General features: G+C 37.6%; 1 protein-coding gene across 1 annotated transcript in view; it reads right to left on the bottom strand.

Moving 5' to 3' along the window:
* Positions 1-17,253, bottom strand: part of IQCH (IQ motif containing H) — a 207,255-nt gene that overhangs the window by 137,630 nt on the left and 52,372 nt on the right. Inside the window, exon 5 of the mRNA XM_068536684.1 lies at positions 3,917-4,037. Coding sequence (XP_068392785.1) covers positions 3,917-4,037 — 121 coding nt within the window. The remainder of the gene's footprint in view (positions 1-3,916; positions 4,038-17,253) is intronic.

Genomic DNA, 17,253 nt, shown 5'->3' with positions numbered 1-17,253 from the left:
ATAAGTTAGTCCTTGTTGGTGGCTACGACTGAGAATTTGGTGAGTTTTGTGAATGGATCTCGCAGAGATCTATTCCCTATCGAGTGAGAGACAGTAGAGAATATGGTTTGTAGACTTCTGTTTGTCTATGTGTGTATTTTGAGCTCAGTTCAGCCAGGAATTTCATACCCACAAGGAAGGAGACTAACTTTTTGCTATCTGGACCATTACATTCTTGTGCTTCTGTGTTTATGTTTCGTTTGTGGCTGAAATTGTGGGATTGAAGCTATAAACTCTCTCTGTATCTATCTGTATGTCTATGTATCTGTAATTCAGAAAGGCCTTTCTTTCTCATTGTGGATGTAGAATGTTTTCCTGTCTCCAGATGGTATTAATAAATTAGATTGTAAAATCTCAAATTAAAGCAGCTGTGTTCTGATTGACTTATAGAGAGAAATGAGCACTTACAGGAATTGAATATTCCTAAAATTCCCAGAAAATAAGGAAATTGAACTTCTACTACTTTAGATGAGCTCCCTCTCACCTCCTGAATTCAGAAACTCTGACTGAGCCCCCTTACTTTTCATGGCAATATGGGTTATTTGCATAGTTTCAATAAGAATCTTTTCTTCTTTTATTAAGATATAATTGAAAAAACTGCTTATGCAACCAAGAACTTGCCTGGAATTTTATATTTAAGAATGATGTTATTAGTCAGGTATAATAAGTTACATTTAAAGAACTAAGCTTGACTTTATGGAACCAAATGCTTACGAAGCCCTCCCAGAAAAACTGGCCCGATACATGGCTTACAGGATTTCCATCCTTACAGGTGGAAAGGAATGTCATTTCCCAACAGGTCCAAGAACCTTAGGATATTTGGAGCATCTCTAGAGGAGAGGAATGTACCCAAATTTACAGGTTCTGTAGTTGAAATATGGTGGACAGAGTTTCTTGGGCTTGATTTTCTAGCCTCAGTATAGCAAGTAATAGAGGATTTAAAAACTTCAATCTGAGATTCCTCATGAAAACTTCCAACAGAGCAAACTTAAGATGGCCTATGTGGTGATTAACATTCTTGCTGCATCTATGTAAATTATCAGGCCAAACCTAATGAGACCAGCCTTATTTTGTGAATAATTTTTTTAGATCATTTTGTATCAAAAGTGGGGGAAGATTATAGGAAATTTTTTTTTTATGTTTTAGAATAAGCAAAAGAGATTACTGGATACCTTTTCAATGGAATGCATTCAGGAATTATCTGAACCGAGTCTTTGACCAGGCTGTTTTATAACTCTGTAGAGATTAAGGTTAACTTGTGGGGAAAAAACTGATAATAATGCAAATAATTCATATCTATAGACATGAAAAAAATTGTGTCTGGTGAAGGGACATTCCTTCTTTCCATAGAAATGTCAATTTTCCATCTATTTGCAAATTTATTTCAATATTCCTGATCTACAAAGATATGTTCCTTGGATTCCCCTTTAGAACAGTTGTGACAGCTTACAAATTCTCTCCTTTAACTGATGAGTTAAGTAAATAAAATCTTTGACATGTGTTCATTTGTAAGAGAGTCAGGATTTTACCTGTTTTTGAAAATCATCCCTTAACACCTTTGTCTCATTTAATTTTCAAAACTCTCTCACTTTCCTGTTGGCTAGATTAGGAATTAGAAATTCGTTCATTGTGTCAGTCATTCAACCAATATTTAAGTGCCTGTTATAATATCCCCACTGAGGAACTATTCTGGAGAGTGGGGATTCAGTGGTGAACCAGACAGACCTCATGGAGCCTTTAGTGGTGGAGAAGACATTAAATAAATTCACAAATAAATATATAATTACAAATTGTGATCATCTATAAAGGAAAAAGACAGATGCTTGAGGAAATGACTTTTATAGGCAGAGGTAAAAGCACTTGTGAAGGCCTGATGTGAAAAAGTGCTTCGCCTGATAAGGAAGAGAGAGAAGTCCCATGTGGCTGGAGCACAGAGAAAGCGGAATGAGATGAGAATGGAAGGGAGGCCAGGTCAGCCATGCCTTGTTTATAGAGTTTAGAGTTTATTCCAAGATCAGAGAGCAACTTGCCCGCTGTCACACAGAGCCTAAACGGAAAATTTTTATTATGAGACTTATATTCTAAACCATTGTGGAGGGGTTGGGGGAGCTTTCTTCTTTGGATTTAGCAAGATAATTCAAGAAGAAGTAGAGAAGTTTGCCCTGCATTTTCCAAAACTATTCTCTCTTCTGGATGTTCATCTTTCACCACATGCTGGACTTGTGTAGATCTGGGGTGACTTAAATGACAGTTCAGAGCTTCAGGACATGTAAAAATCTGGACACTCTATCTACATTTGTGTGGCTTGTGCTTTCCTGGCACTCATATTACCTTGCACAGTACCAGACATATGGCAAGTACTCAATAAATATGTGTTGATTAATTGGTTAATTAATTACAAATATTATGGTAGGCCATGTGTTATCTGGCAGATAATTGAGGGATGAAAATATGATGTTTTTCTGGACCAAGCTGCCATGGCTCTAGATTTACCATTGTTTTGCAGCAATATTTTATTGTGTCTATCCCTAAAGCAAGTATAGATAGATTGATTGATTGATTCATTCATTCATTCATTATTTTATTCATCTTAATTTGACCCAGGAAGAATGTGTTTCTAAAGCAAGAAGTAGAAACTCTGCTGAAGTTTTCCCAGGGAGTAAATATTATGTAAACCAACTAAAAGCATGTGTCACAAAGATTTCTAAACAGCAATGATTTGTAACTAGGAAAGTAATTGTTACAGTTGCAGGAAGTTTAATCAATTAAGAGACTTATAATGATGCGGGGCTGTCTTGAGTTTTGCTGTACCCCACCACTGACTGGGTCAGCAGACAGAGAATACAGGAGCTACAAGATGGGGGACTTTAAATCTTCAGGTACCAGAAGAACCCTGGGGAACCAACTTTAGATCCAAAATACTCCAGACAACAGTTAGAAAGTGAGATAGAAATAATTAAAGATCATCTCACTTGCTCATATTTGAGATACAAAAGGTGATCCACTTAATTCTTTAGGGGGACTTCCCTGGTGGCGCAGTGGATAAGACTCCACACTCCCAATGCAGGGGGCCTGGGTTCGATCCCTGGTCGGGGAACTAGATCCATGTGCATGCTGCAACGAAGAGTTCACATGCCACAACTAAGGAGCCCTGGAGCCACAACTAAGGAGCCCACCTGCCATAACTAAGACCTGGTGCAACCAAAAAAAAAAAAAAAGAATTCTTTAACATGTCAGCCAATTAAGTAGCAGGGAGAAGTAAAGAGGGTTACACTTGAGACACTCAGTCCTTAGTCATTTGCTTACTCTTTCATTTGCTTATTCATTCAACCAACAATTTAGTATCTACAAAATGCTAGATATGGTTCTAAGCACTGGGGATACTGAGATAAAGATGACATGACCTTTTGCTTAAAAAACAAGAAATCCACTGGTTTCACAAACTCTGGTATTTCGACTAAAACATGCATAGTTTAAATGCTAATTGCATTAATTCTGGCTTCATATTTTTGCATAATAGTATATTGAAGTAAGTTTTCAAATGCTATCAGAAAAGCATCAGAAACTATCTGCTCAGAAGCTTGAAAAATCATAATAATATCACTTAAACACAATAATAATTTTAATGTGTAGTAACATCAACATCTAAATCAATAGTAAATCTATAGAATCATGGATTTTAGAGGTGGGAAGGGACTCTAGTCCAACCTTCTGATTTACAGAGAAGGAAACTCAGGCCACAGTGAGGACTTGACTTGTCTGAAGTCATCTTGGAGAATTAGTGGCTGAATCCAAATTCAAACTCAGGCCCCCAGTCCCACCTCAGCGCTCTTTCCCTATGTTCCTAAACATATAAAATGGTTATTGAATCACTAACCTTTATTGGCATCCACTTGTAAGACTGGCACAGGGGTGAAATAGGGATTCGTGCGATGAGGAGCTGGCAGAACCGTGAGGTTGGATATGGTGGGCCCTTTTATTAACTTCTGAGCCTTCACCTAAATGATCAAAAATTTGTTTTCAGCAGACATTTTTGCCTTCAAAATGAACACAGTTTTCTTCTTGTAAACAATAAATAAGATTATGAATAGTTTCATTAAGTTTTAATAAAGTAGCAGTATCAGCTCCAATTTTATTGCTAATGAGTACCCTGTGCTATTGTCTACTGTAAGGAGTTTGTGTAATTTAAAATAGTTAATTAAATCCAATTAACATGTTGTGATTTCCACTATGCAAAGTCAGTATAGTAGTTAATAAAGGAACTATTAAGATTTTGTTCAGTTTTAATGACTACAATATAAAAGTGCTAAATCTTGACAGGAGGCTTTGAATACAGCAAAGTTTTGTACAGGCAAATTTTCTAGGAAATACATATTAGAGTTTTGAGGATAAAGAAAAACTGGGAGAATGTAAAAAATATATCAGTCAACATTAACAGGTTAAGGATAAACTCTGAGCATACTCTTGCAGATCTTAGAAATGGTTAAAGACATGATGTCTAGATCACTTACAGTAGATATTACTTTTCCTAAAGTCATCACATGCTTTTATTATAGTTATGAAATATGAATTGTTTCTATTAAATGGTTCCTAGATTTCAAAGATTATATGTATTGCAAATAAATCACATTTAATTGTAGAGCCCAAGCACATTATTTTACCTTTATTATAGGAGGTTATGAATTACCTGGGCCCTCTCAGCAAGGAAGATGCAACTGTTTGGTATTTATAGACTGTTTTAAATTTTCCAGTCGTTTTCCAAACATTAATTAATTTGCACAACTTCCAAGGGAACTAGGTAACGGTTTGCTATTTAACTAATAAAGAACCAAGTCAGAAAGCTTAGTAGATTTGTCTCAGGTCACGTAGAGTACTAGATATGCAAAGATTATTCAATTTGAAGATTAATCTGATTCTGCATTAGTGAAACTTGCCATTGGACTCAGTTGTAGTACATCTTATTGTTCATCAAGGTCATGATGACCTTAAGGAAAAAGAAAGGGAAAGTTTCATCAAGACTCTGGGGAGAAAATCACTTTGCAAAATAAATATCTATTGGCTGAGAAATGTCTGTGAACAAAGTTATTTTAGGGCCACACTGCCACGATGCGGTACTTAAGGGCAACTATAAGCAACTACCATCCTATGGACACCAAACCCTTCGGCGATGTTTGGTGAGGACAGTTTAAAATGACTACAAATAGGATTTTTAACAGGAAAGAGTAGACTGTTAATGCAATCGGTTTCCTTCCAGGCGAGTGGGAAGAGGAAAGGTCAGTGCTCTGCGTCTTGCCTTGATGAGAGTGTGTATGCGCATTGTGTGATTGTGGAACTTCTGTCTTGCGGATGCACCTTGGTCTCCTTTCCTCATCCTCCACTCTCCTTTCCCCACCTTACCTCCAGAGAGGACTAGTTTCCAGGAGCTCCTCCTAACCAGGGAGGCTGAGATAATCACCCAGTGTACTGTGCTCCAGACATGGCACAGGCATAGCCGAGGATACTCAGTATCAAAAATGGAAGGGTCTCCAGTTATCTGATTGATCTCAGGGTCAGGGAGGCAAAGGTAAATTGAAGGAAGAAAGATTCCACTTAAATAAAATTGTCAAGTACTGTGAAGGTGTAAAATATAGTTTTGGCAGTTTCAGGGCTTACAGCATCATTTATCTGGATTTTCTGAAAGCCTTTGACAAAGTACACCTGACAACCTGCTCTTGAAAGCTAAAGTAGCAGGATCTGACATCAAACACAATGTAAAGTGTGACACAAAGATGAGGGTGGAAGGCAGATGATGTTCGGATTCTCTCAGGCAGTCAGCACATTCATAACACTGGTTTCTTTAATTCTTTACATTGCATAAATCTCAACAGTGTAAAAGCCAGACCCAAGGTCTAGGGCTGTGCTGAAAAGGCAGTGAGGGGTGTGTGTGTGTGTGTGTGTGTGTGTGTGTGTGTGTGTGTGTGTGTGTGTGTAGGGGGCATGGAGGGGTGACATCCCAGCGAGTTTACACTTCTGCATATGCTTGGTTGGAAGAAGGATGGTAACAACCTTCAGCGTTTACTGAGCATTTACTATATAACACTAACTTTAATACAATAAGCATTAAATTTCATGAGCAATGGAAAATCTAAGAGCTATGAGAGTGCAGAAGAGGTAGTAATTAACTCTGCCTGCTGGTATCGCAGAAGGCTTTGCAATGACTCTCAACCCTGGCTGTATATTAGCATCACTCAGGGAGCTTTTTAAAAATACTGCTGCCTGGGCCCCAACCCTGGGCAATTAAATCAGAATAGCTGTGCTGGGGCCTGGGCCTCGGTATTTTTATAAAGCTCCCTAGGTGATTCTGATGTGCAGCCAAGGTTGAGATGTACTGCAGTCAGTGATACTTAAATTGTGTCTTAAAAGAAGCACTGAATTATATCACATAGAGAAGAGGATGCAATTGTAGGTAGAAAGAATGGTGGTGGCAAAGCAAAATAGCATACAAATGCATGAAGATCTCATTGAAGATGAAGGGCTCTGTGTGGCTGGAGTATGTTGTGTGTATCAGGAGGATAAGGTGGGGGATGAGACTGGAAAGGTAGGTTTAGATTCATGCAAATTAAAGAAACCAGCTTTATGAATGTGCTGATTGCCTAACAGCAGTCGAGTATCATCTGCTTCTGGCTTCTCTCTTTTTTTAAAAAACTAATTAATTAATTAATTAATTTTTGGCTGCGTTGGATCTTCATTGCTGCGCGCGGGCTTTCTCTAGTTGTGGCGAGCAGGAGCTACTCTTGGTTGCGGTGCACAGGCTTCTCATTGCAGTGGGCTTCAGTAGTTGTGGCTCACAGGCTCAGAGCGTAGGCTCAGTAGTTGTGGTGCACGGGCTTGAGTTGCTCCGTGGCATGTGGGATCTTCCCGGACTGGGGCTCGAACCCGTGTCCCCTGCACTGGCAGGCGGATTCTTAACCACTGCACCACCAGGGAAGTCCCCTGGATTCTCTTTTATGTCATGCTTTATATTTTATGCTGAATCATGCTTTTTGGTTTGTATACTACTAATGAAAGAATCATATTCTAAACAGAGCAATGTCCCTCATATCTGGTACTTATTACTGTTTCCAAAACTATAATTCAGAACTCTATCACTTTATGCTGAAATCCTCTATAATAGCTTAAAATTTTTTCAATATTTAAAAAATGTAGAAAAGCTTAAAGAAGAAAACAGCAATCATATTCCTGTCAGCCAGAATTAATCACTGTGAATATCTTGGTATATTTGCTTCCAGTGTTTTCAGATAGAAAAATCATTCTATTTTATTATTCTGGTAATAATGATATATGCTCATTATAAAGATTCCAAATAATGCAGAAAAACACAGAGATGAAAGTTTAAGAAACCATACCAAATATCATTAGGTGATTCACTATCCCTGACATCTTTGGAGTGATTGATCTATTGTTTTATAAAAGTAGGACTTATATTATTAAACTTAATTTGATATGAATTTAATAGGAAGGGAAAAGGCTGAATTAAATCCAACAAATTGGAACTTCCCTGGCGGTCCAGTGGTTAAGACTTCACCTTCCAATACAGGGGGTGCGGGTCCGATCCCTGGTCGGGAGCTAAGATCCCACATGCCTCGTGGCCAAAAAACCAAAACACCAAAACAGAAGCAATATTGTAACAAATTCAATAAAGACTTTAAAACCACATCAAAAAAATCTTTAAAAAATAAAATAAACCCAACAAATTATTAAGCCTCAAATGAATATTTCTTTACCACAAGATTCCTGTGAATTAAAAAAGATTCCTGGGCTTCCCTGGTGGCGCAGTGGTTGAGAATCTGCCTGCCAATGCAGGGGACACGGGTTCGAGCCCTGGTCTGGGAAGATCCCACATGCCGCGGAGCAGCTGGGCCCGTGAGCCACAATTACTGAGCCTGCGCGTCTGGAACCTGTGCTCCGCAACAAGAGAGGCCGCGATAGTGAGAAGCCCGCGCACCACAATGAAGAGTGGCCCCCGCTTGCCACAACTAGAGAAAGCCCTCGCACAGAAACGAAGACCCAACACAGCCATAAAAATAAATAAATAAGTAAATAAAAAGATTCTTCTGCATGGGTGGGCAAATTTTTTCTTAAAGGGCCAGAGAGTAAAAATTTTAGGTTGTCTCGGTCTATTTTTATAGCTGGAAAGTAGCATAAACAATATGGAAACAAATGGGTGAAGCTGTGTTCCAATGAAACTTGACTTACAAAAACAGGTGGTTCACCCTTAGGCAGGGATTTGTGGACTCCTGCTCCACTGTTAAGTAAAGGCAATTATGAAAAACATTTAGGTTTTTTTTCACCACATGTTTTTGTTTTGGATAACATATCCCAGCTTCAAAAGATGCGAACATTAGAACTTTCTTGCTACTCCCATCTTCTCTCCCTCACCTCCCAATTTTGTATTATATTATTTTTACATTGTCCAGGTTTATAATATTCACATTCTGTTTTGAAACCATCATTGCTATGATTGTTTAGTATTAGTTCTACATGTGAATGGATCCAGTGCTCATCAACAGTCCTCTGTCAGGGCTTCTTTATGCTTGAGTTCTTTATTTTGGTGGATTATTAAATTGCCTGGCTTTGGTTATCAAGCAGTTCTTTCCAACAAGTGTTCATGGGTATTTTACTTCCCTGAGCCTTTATACCTCAGTTACACCTGGGGGCCATCCTTTCTTAAAACTCTGTAGACTACACCATTGTCTTCCACAATGAATATAATGAAATTGGATGCCAGCCTGATTTTTTACCCCTTGTTGGTGATTTTTCTTTCTGCCTGGATGTCTGAAGCATTCTCTGTCTTTCAAGTTCAAGTGTTTAACTAGGAAAGACCTTTATGTTAAATATTCTAAATCAAAATTTCCTGGGATTCAATGTTTTCTTTCCACCTGCAGATTCAGTTCTTTCTTCACTTCCGGAATGTGCTCTTAAATTACAGCATTAGATACATCTTCTCTTTCATTTGCTGAGTTCTCTCTGTGAGGGACATCAAGTGTCCTTAAACGTTGGCTCATCTTTATCTTTCATAGTGTGGTTCCTAACTATTCGTTCTCTCCTGGTTCCTTTTAGAATAGAGCACTGAGTTTTAGCTGAGCACATGGCTATCCAGTTAAAGACCACATTTCCCAGTGTCCCCTGTGGCTAAATGGGGACATGAAGCCAATAAGATGTGGCAGAAGTGATACGTGTAACCTCTGTGGCATCTCCTTAGAGCGCTTGCCCTGGACTATTTTTATCCTTCCTACAGACTGAAACATGGGGGTGTAAAGGAGCCAGCTTCAACCATTGAAATGAGAATGTCCTATAACCACAGGAATGAGAAGGCGATGGAGCATGAAGATAGAAGGAACCATATTTTGGATGACCTCCTGGAGGAGATCCTGCCAGACTTGGACTTCTTACCTGTGGACTCTTTTGTGAGTGAGAAGAAACTAATTTATTTAAGGCATTAGATTTTTGGATTTCTTTGTTACAGCAGCTTAGCTGGTAACAAACTAATATGCATATCTGTTAACTTCTAATTAATTTCCTTTATTTTTTCCTCTGCATTTACTGTGCTTACAGTCTTGTCTCCATGTCAATATTTCAGTATTCAGCAGTATCTGTTCTGTTCTTTCTATTTATAGTTTACTTATTAGTTCCATAAAGTAGTTTGGTGTTCAATTTATTTCCTTATGTCTGCAACCTCCCTTTTTATCTCATTCTGCTCTTTTATCATCTCATGGTTGAGCTCTAGTTTTACTTAATTTATGCTCCTATCAAGCTGTGCTATAATGTGAAGAAATTGTGAGAAAATTCCTTCTGTTCCTTGAGTTATGTTTTTTCCTAGATTAGGCTTTGTCTTTTGCAGCCCATGATTCTCCCTCCCTCCTCAGCTCTTTTTCTTTTGTTAGCTGTGGGTGAAATACTGACATGTATGTAATAGATCATTAGTGACTGTGTCATTTCTTTTCCCCTTGTACATACTTGGGCAGCTATGTACAGACATTCTACTTGCTCTGATATAGTATCTCCTACCCCATTGTCTGGTACCAATGTGTTTTCTCTCCCAACATCTGAAAACTGGGTATTCCGGATTTTCTCCACCTTTCTGTGACCTGAGGGCTTAGGTGGGGGAAGCCTCTGTTTTAGGACATACGCGGTTTTTGTTAAAATATGTAGACGCTCCTCCCTCTCCTGAGATTTTGATGAACATATTGTATCAGGGTTTGCTCTACCCAATTGAGGATGAAACCATCCCTCCCTACCGCCACCCCCAGGGCTTTGGAACATTTTGGTGGAATCCTGAAGTAGTCACTTCTTTCAGGAAGAATCAGACATATTATTTACTTTAATTTCACTTGTTTCTTCCAAGTTCCCTTGTCAGAAGAGAAAAAAGATAAGAATGCCTGCTTGATTGTCTTCTCTCCAAATTTTGTAGTATTTCTGAGAATCCCAATATTTTGAGAATTTACCAGTAGTATTTCTAAGGACTGGGGAGGGGTTAGGCTTGGAGCTGTGCTGCACCCTCTACTCTGCTCCAGAATCTCCTGCTTGGTGAATTTAAGAAATTGTGCACAACCTTCACGGCCGTATTCAGCAACCCTGTCCCGGCACTCCTCCTCATCTGTTGGATGGGGAAACTAAAAATCAGAAAGGGAAAATGGCTGGAGCACATGTCTAATCTGCCTTTTAATTCAGAAGCACAATTAAAATGCATGTCACTGTTTCATGGCCCAGTGCTTTTTACTATATTTTCTTGCTTCCTGAGTTCTTGAAACTTTAGAGCAAAACACAGCTCAGGTCATCAGCTTTACTACATCCTCACAGTAAAGCTCTACCACTCCGTGTCCTATCTCACTCCTTTCCAAGTGCCATTTAACTTAGATACAGTAGGAGTCTCACGTTCTCTCAGACTAAGGATTACCAGTATTCTTGGAGCCTGGAGAGGCTTCTGTAGCAGAAAAGCAAGAACCCTGAGCTTGGAGCACTGGATTTGAGTCCCAGCTCTGCCATTTAATTAGCAATGTACGGGCGGGGGTGGGAGGGGGGTAAGTTATTTATCTTCTCTGAGTCTCAGTTCTATCTTCTGTAAAATAGGGATATTCTTATCTACAGGGCAGCTGAATTTTATGTAAAGGATTTGTTCCTGGAGGCATTTCATAATTGTAAACCACATAATTCAAGACAGCTAGACAGAGAATGGCAGATATGGCAAAGACTGCTGGTGGACCTTCAGTGTGCTACTTAGCCAGAAACTACATTTCCCAGGCCCTCTGGTAGCTTCCTGTGTCTTTGTGACAAGTTCTGGCCAGCAGTATAGGAATTGTAGTGATTCGACCAGTTGGAATACAGACAAGATGGTGGGAGTGTAGCAGCCATCTTAGATCACAAGATAGAAAATGGCCTGTTCAGGAGGACAGAGCAGTAAAATGGTAAGTGTGTGAGTACCTGGCATTGTAGAGCTGCCGTGTCAGCCATAAACTGCTCTGCTCAAACTGTGACATGAGAAAACATTAATTATTGTCGCATTTAATCTACTGGGTTTTTAAAATATAAATTTATTTATTTATTTATTTTTGGCTGCGTTGGGTCTTTGTTGCTGTGCGCGGGCTTTCTCTAGTTGCAGCGAGCGGGGGCTACTCTTTGTTGAGGTGCGCGCGGGCTTCTCATTGCAGTGGCTTCTCTTGTTGTGGAGCACGGGCTCTAGGCATGCGGGCTTCAGTAGTTGTGGCATGCGGGCTCAGTAGTTGTGGAGCACAGGCTTAGTTGCTCCAGGGCATGTGGGATGTTCCCAGACCAGGGCTCAAACCCATGTCCCCTACACTGGCAGGCAGACTCCCAACCACTGCGTCATCAGGGAAGTCCCTAATCTACTGTTATGTGTTACACTTGCTAAACTCATATTCTAAATTACACAGGATATTTTTATTTACTCAAGTGGTGCCTTCCTGTGGAAACTTAAGCTTAAATATATCTTAAATTCACTCAGATTGATCCAGCTTTGAAAGAAAATGAAATTTTATTTTTTTTAAATTGGGGGGCATTTGAATTATTTCAAACTTTGTGTATAAAGCAAGAATTATTTTACATCATGGTATTTCAAGTGTATGTAATTCAATTTAACATAAAATTCATCATCACTGACCTTCCATAAGGCCATTGTGAGGAATTAATGTGTTAATATATGGAGATACACACCATGAACTTTTTTTCATACCAGAAACTGGGTTTTATTTTTGTTTCACATAAACATTTTATTGTAGTATAACTTTTTTTTAAAGGCACAAATCATAAAGTCATCAACTGATAAATTTTTACAAAGTGGACGCTGTGGGTCACCAGCCTCCAGGACAAGAGGTGCAGCATTACAAGCAGCCCAGGGGCCCCTCTCTTGCTCCTCCCAGTCACTACCATAACCCAAAGGTAACCACTATTCTGAATTCTATTATCAGCTATTATTTTTCCGTTTGTGAACTTTACATGAATGGATTATTACAGTATGTATTCTTTTGTATCTGGCTTTTTTCTTTTAAAATTTGTGTGAGGTTTACCCATATTTTTATATATAGCAGTATGTTCACACTATGGACTTTTAAATATTGATTTTGAGTTATAAATTATATTTATAGCTATAACCATTAAGACTTGAGCCTCCAACCTTCCACTTTTTTTGCATTGCTTATGATGTTCCTTCTGGAATATTCTCTCTCTCTCTTTTTCTCAACTCTGGCTACTAAATTCCTGTCACCTTTTAACAACTGGCTTAAAGGTAACGTCCTCTAGGAAATTACCTCTGATCTCTTCCCTCCTCTGAGTTCCTATAGCTTTTCTTTGTACTTTGCTTATTACATTTACAACCTATATTTTAGGTATTTGTATAGTACCCTGGTGGCATTACATAATCCAGAACTCATTTAATTCTGTCTTATTTTCTCATCTGAAGAAGAAATAGAGCCAGAAAAGTTTTTAAAAATATAACCACTTAAGACTTATTGGGAAGAAGCAATTAACATAACCATATTAATAGCAAATATTTTTCATTTTGATAAAGATAGTATTATACAATGGCAAGACTAAAAAATGACCTAGTTACAACTGTGATAATGATAGAGTAGCTTATTACAGACTAATCCTCCTGAAGATAACAATTATAAATTCTGGATAAAATATTTTTAAAAAACCCAACTATTTGAAGGTACTGAGATAAATTGAAAACAGGCAGAAGCTAGAAGGGAGTTGATGTTGAAAGAAGGGAACTGTAACAGTTGAGATTTATGTGTGTGTGACTTTGGTCCGAAAGTACTTCTCAGTCCATGAGATGCAAAGTGGCTATAATTTAAGAAGAAAGGCACAGTCTTACTGGCTAAGAAAGTAAGAGGATGAAATTTAGGGCTGTCTTAAAGGCTGAAAATGAAGGGGCATCCCAGAAAGGAGGAAGTTGCAAGGCAGGGATCCATAATTTGCAAATAAATGGCATGCAAATCCTTGGCTGACCTTTGAGCTACACATATATGGAAGAGATTCTGAGAAGCCCAGCAAAGATGCAACAGTTAACAATCTGAAAAAAACTGAGCAGAGATTCCAGCTGCTACCCACCAAGGGCAGAGTTTGGAACTTGAGTCTTGCCAAATTAATTGCCTGCTTGAACAAGAATTAACACATTCTAGAGCATGGTGACAGAATTCAGAGTCTATGCAACACATTATTTATAATGTCCTCAATGGTACTCAAAGTTACTATATATGCTAAGAAATAGGAAAATATTATCCACACAAGAGAAACAGTCATCAATAGAAACAGACCCTGGAGGTGATGAACCAGTTTACTGCATAGACTGTGGTGATGGTTTCACCACACTCATCAAGTTGTATACACTAAATATGTACAGATTTTGTATGTCAATCATGCCTTAATAAATTAGTTTTTAAAAAAAGAAAGATATCAAGATAATCCAGAGAGTAGAATTAGCAGATAAGGACTTTAAAGCTGTTATTACACATATTTTAAAAACCTTAAAGAAAAATATTATCATAATGAATTAACAGATGGAAAATCTTGGTTGAAAAATGAAAACTATAAAAAAAGAACTAAATGGAAATTTTAGAACTGAAAAGTAAAATGTCTGATATGAAAAGCTCGTTGGATAGGCTTGACAGCAGATTGGAGTGAGCAAAAGAAAGGGTAGTGAACTTGAAGAGAGATCAATAGATGTTATCTAATCTAAAGAACAAAAAGAAAAAAATATTTAAAAAAAGAATAGATCCTCAGTGACCTGTGAACAATATCATGTTGTATATTTTGTATGTAATTGAAGTCCCAGAAAGAGAGGAGAAAGAGAAATGTGGAGAAAAATATTAAAGAAATAATGGCCAAAATGTTCCCCAATTTTCTGGAAAACATAAACTTATAGATCCTAGAAGCTCAATGAATCTCAAGGAGGATAAAGACAAAGAAAACCGCACATGGACACATCATGATCAAACCCCTGGAGAACAAAGACAGAGAAAAACTTGAAAGTAGCCAGAAAAGAAAGAAAGAAAAAAAGACGCATTATATACAGGGAATCAATGATCTGAATGATTACTAACTTCTCATCAGAAACAATGGAACTTTAAAGCATTAATTAAAAAAACCCAAAACCTGGCAACTCAAAATTCTCTATAAAGACAATACAAAGACTTTTTTTTGTGATAAAAGAAGACACATAAGCAGTATGTGTTACAAGAAATGCTTAAAAGAAGTTTTTTAGGCTGACAGAAAATGATGCAAAATGGAAACTCAGAACTCTATAGTAAATATAAAAGACTATATATTTTTCTCCTCTTAATTTCTCTTAAAGACAATTGACTGTTTAAGGCAAAAAATTATAACATATTGTGCAGTTTACAATACATGTAAATTACATGACAACAAAAGCACAAAGAATTGAGAGGTAAATAGAATTCTATAGTTTGCAAGTTCCTTACATTGTATGTGAACTGGTGTAATATTAACTCCAAGGAAACTCTAATAAAGTTAAGGATGCATATTGTAATCCCTAGGGCAGCCACTAAAAATAATACAAAGAGGTATAGCCTAAAAGCCAATAAAACAGAATATTAAAATTTTTTTTATAAAAAAATCACATAATCTTAAGTCAGGCAGGAAACAAAGGGACAAAAAAGAGTTGGAAAAAATAGAAAACAAGTAGAAAAATGGTGGTTCTAAATCAAATCATGTCAATACTTACATTAAATGGAAATGGACTAGCCATTAATTAAAAAGCAGAGGTTAGCAGGCTGGATTTTCAAAACAAGATACAACTATAAGCTATCTATAAGAGATGGATTTTAGTTTTAAAGACACAGATTGAAGTAATAACAACAAAAAAGAGATTTATATATCATGTAAACAGTAAGCAAAAGAAGGAGTGGCTATATTAATATCAAAGTAGACTTTAAGACAAGGAGTATTATCAAAGAGAAAGAGGGGTAAAAAGCTCAATTAGTTGAGAAAACATAAAAATCATAAACATGTATGCCTCTAATAACATTAACACAAAAAAATGGAATAAAAATGATTAAAACTAAAGAAAGAAATAGACAAATCTTTGCTTAGAGTTGAAGATTTTTAAATTCCTCCCTCAGTACTTTGTAGAACAAATAGATTTTAAGAATCATTAAGAATATAGAAGATCTTGGGAATCCCCTGGTGGTCCAGTGGTAGGACTCCACGCTCTCACTGCTGAGGGCCTGGGTTCAGTCCCTGGTTGGGGAACTAAGATCCCACAAGCCACGTGGCACAACCAAAAAAAAAAAAAAAAAAGGTCTTATCAACATGGGTTTGATTACAGAAACTAAGTATTCTCTAAATAATGAAAAATTATACAGAAAATCTGAGTATCACCAATAGCCACCCTGACCTAACTGGTATTTATAGACCACTACAACCAACAATGGTGAGATATACATTCTTTTCAAGTGTACATGAAACATTCACCAAAATAAATTATATCCTGAGCCACAAAATGTCTCAGTCAATTTCAAAATATTTGAATCTTATAGAGTATATTCTTTGTCACCAGTGGAATTAAATTAGAATTCAGTAAGAATGAGAAAACTGGGGCTTCCCTGGTGGCACAGTGGTTAAGAATCCACCTGCCAATGCAGGGGTCATGCGTTCGAGTCGGGGAAGATCCCACATGCCATGGAGCAACTAAGCCCGTATGCCACAACTACTGAACCTGTGCTCTAGAGCCTGCGAGCCACAACTACTGAAGCCCGCGCACCTAGAGCCCATGCTCCACAACAAGAGAAGCCACCGCAATGAGAAGCCTGTGCACTGCAAGGAAGAGTAGCCCCCACTCGCCATGACTAGAGAAAGCCCACGTGCAGCAATGAAGACCCAACACAGCCAAAAATAAAATAAATTAATTAATTTTTTAAAAAAATGATAAAACTAAAAAAAAAAAAAAATCCCCAAATATGTGGAAATTTAACAACACACTCACAAGTCAAAGAAAAAAATCATTAGAGAAATTTTGAACTGAATGATCATGAAAATGCAACATATCAAAATTTGTGAGATGCAGCTAAAAAAAACTGCTTAGAGGGAAACTTATCAGTCTAAATGCTTATTTTAGAAAATAAGAAAGGTCTAAAATCAATGATCTAAGAGTCTACCTTAAAAAGTTTAAAAAAAGAGTAAAATAAACTCAAAATAAGTAAAAGGAAGAGAATAAAAAAGATAAGAGGAGAAATACATGAAATAGAAAACAAATAACAGAGAAAATCAACAAAGCCTAAAGTGATTCTTAGAAAAGATTAATAAAATTGATAAACCCCAGCAAGAATGATCAAGAAAAAGAGAAAGCATCAATTACCAATATCAGAAATAAGGAAGAAAGAGAGAAAAGAGAATAAGAGAGAAAGGAAGAGAAAAAGAAAGAAAGAAGAAGGGAGGGAGGGAGGGAGGAAGAGAAAAGGCACACACAGGGTCACCGTTCTCAGAACTGGAAAGGGTCTTAGGATGATAAAAGGGTAGTTAGTGGCAGACGTGACCCTGGGATTGTGAACAGACTCAAAGAATGTGGTGAGTAGAGATGACCATGGAGGAGATGCCAAAAGAAATATTATTTGGAACACACAGAAGTCTGAGGTACAAACATCTGCATACCTCACAGGCCCTGAACAGTACATCACATTAAAAAAAAAAGTGGAGTTT

Source organism: Eschrichtius robustus, chromosome 1, assembly GCF_028021215.1.
Source record: "Eschrichtius robustus isolate mEscRob2 chromosome 1, mEscRob2.pri, whole genome shotgun sequence".
Classification (NCBI taxonomy): Eukaryota; Metazoa; Chordata; class Mammalia; order Artiodactyla; family Eschrichtiidae; genus Eschrichtius; species Eschrichtius robustus.
This window is presented reverse-complemented; position numbering and strand designations above follow the sequence as displayed.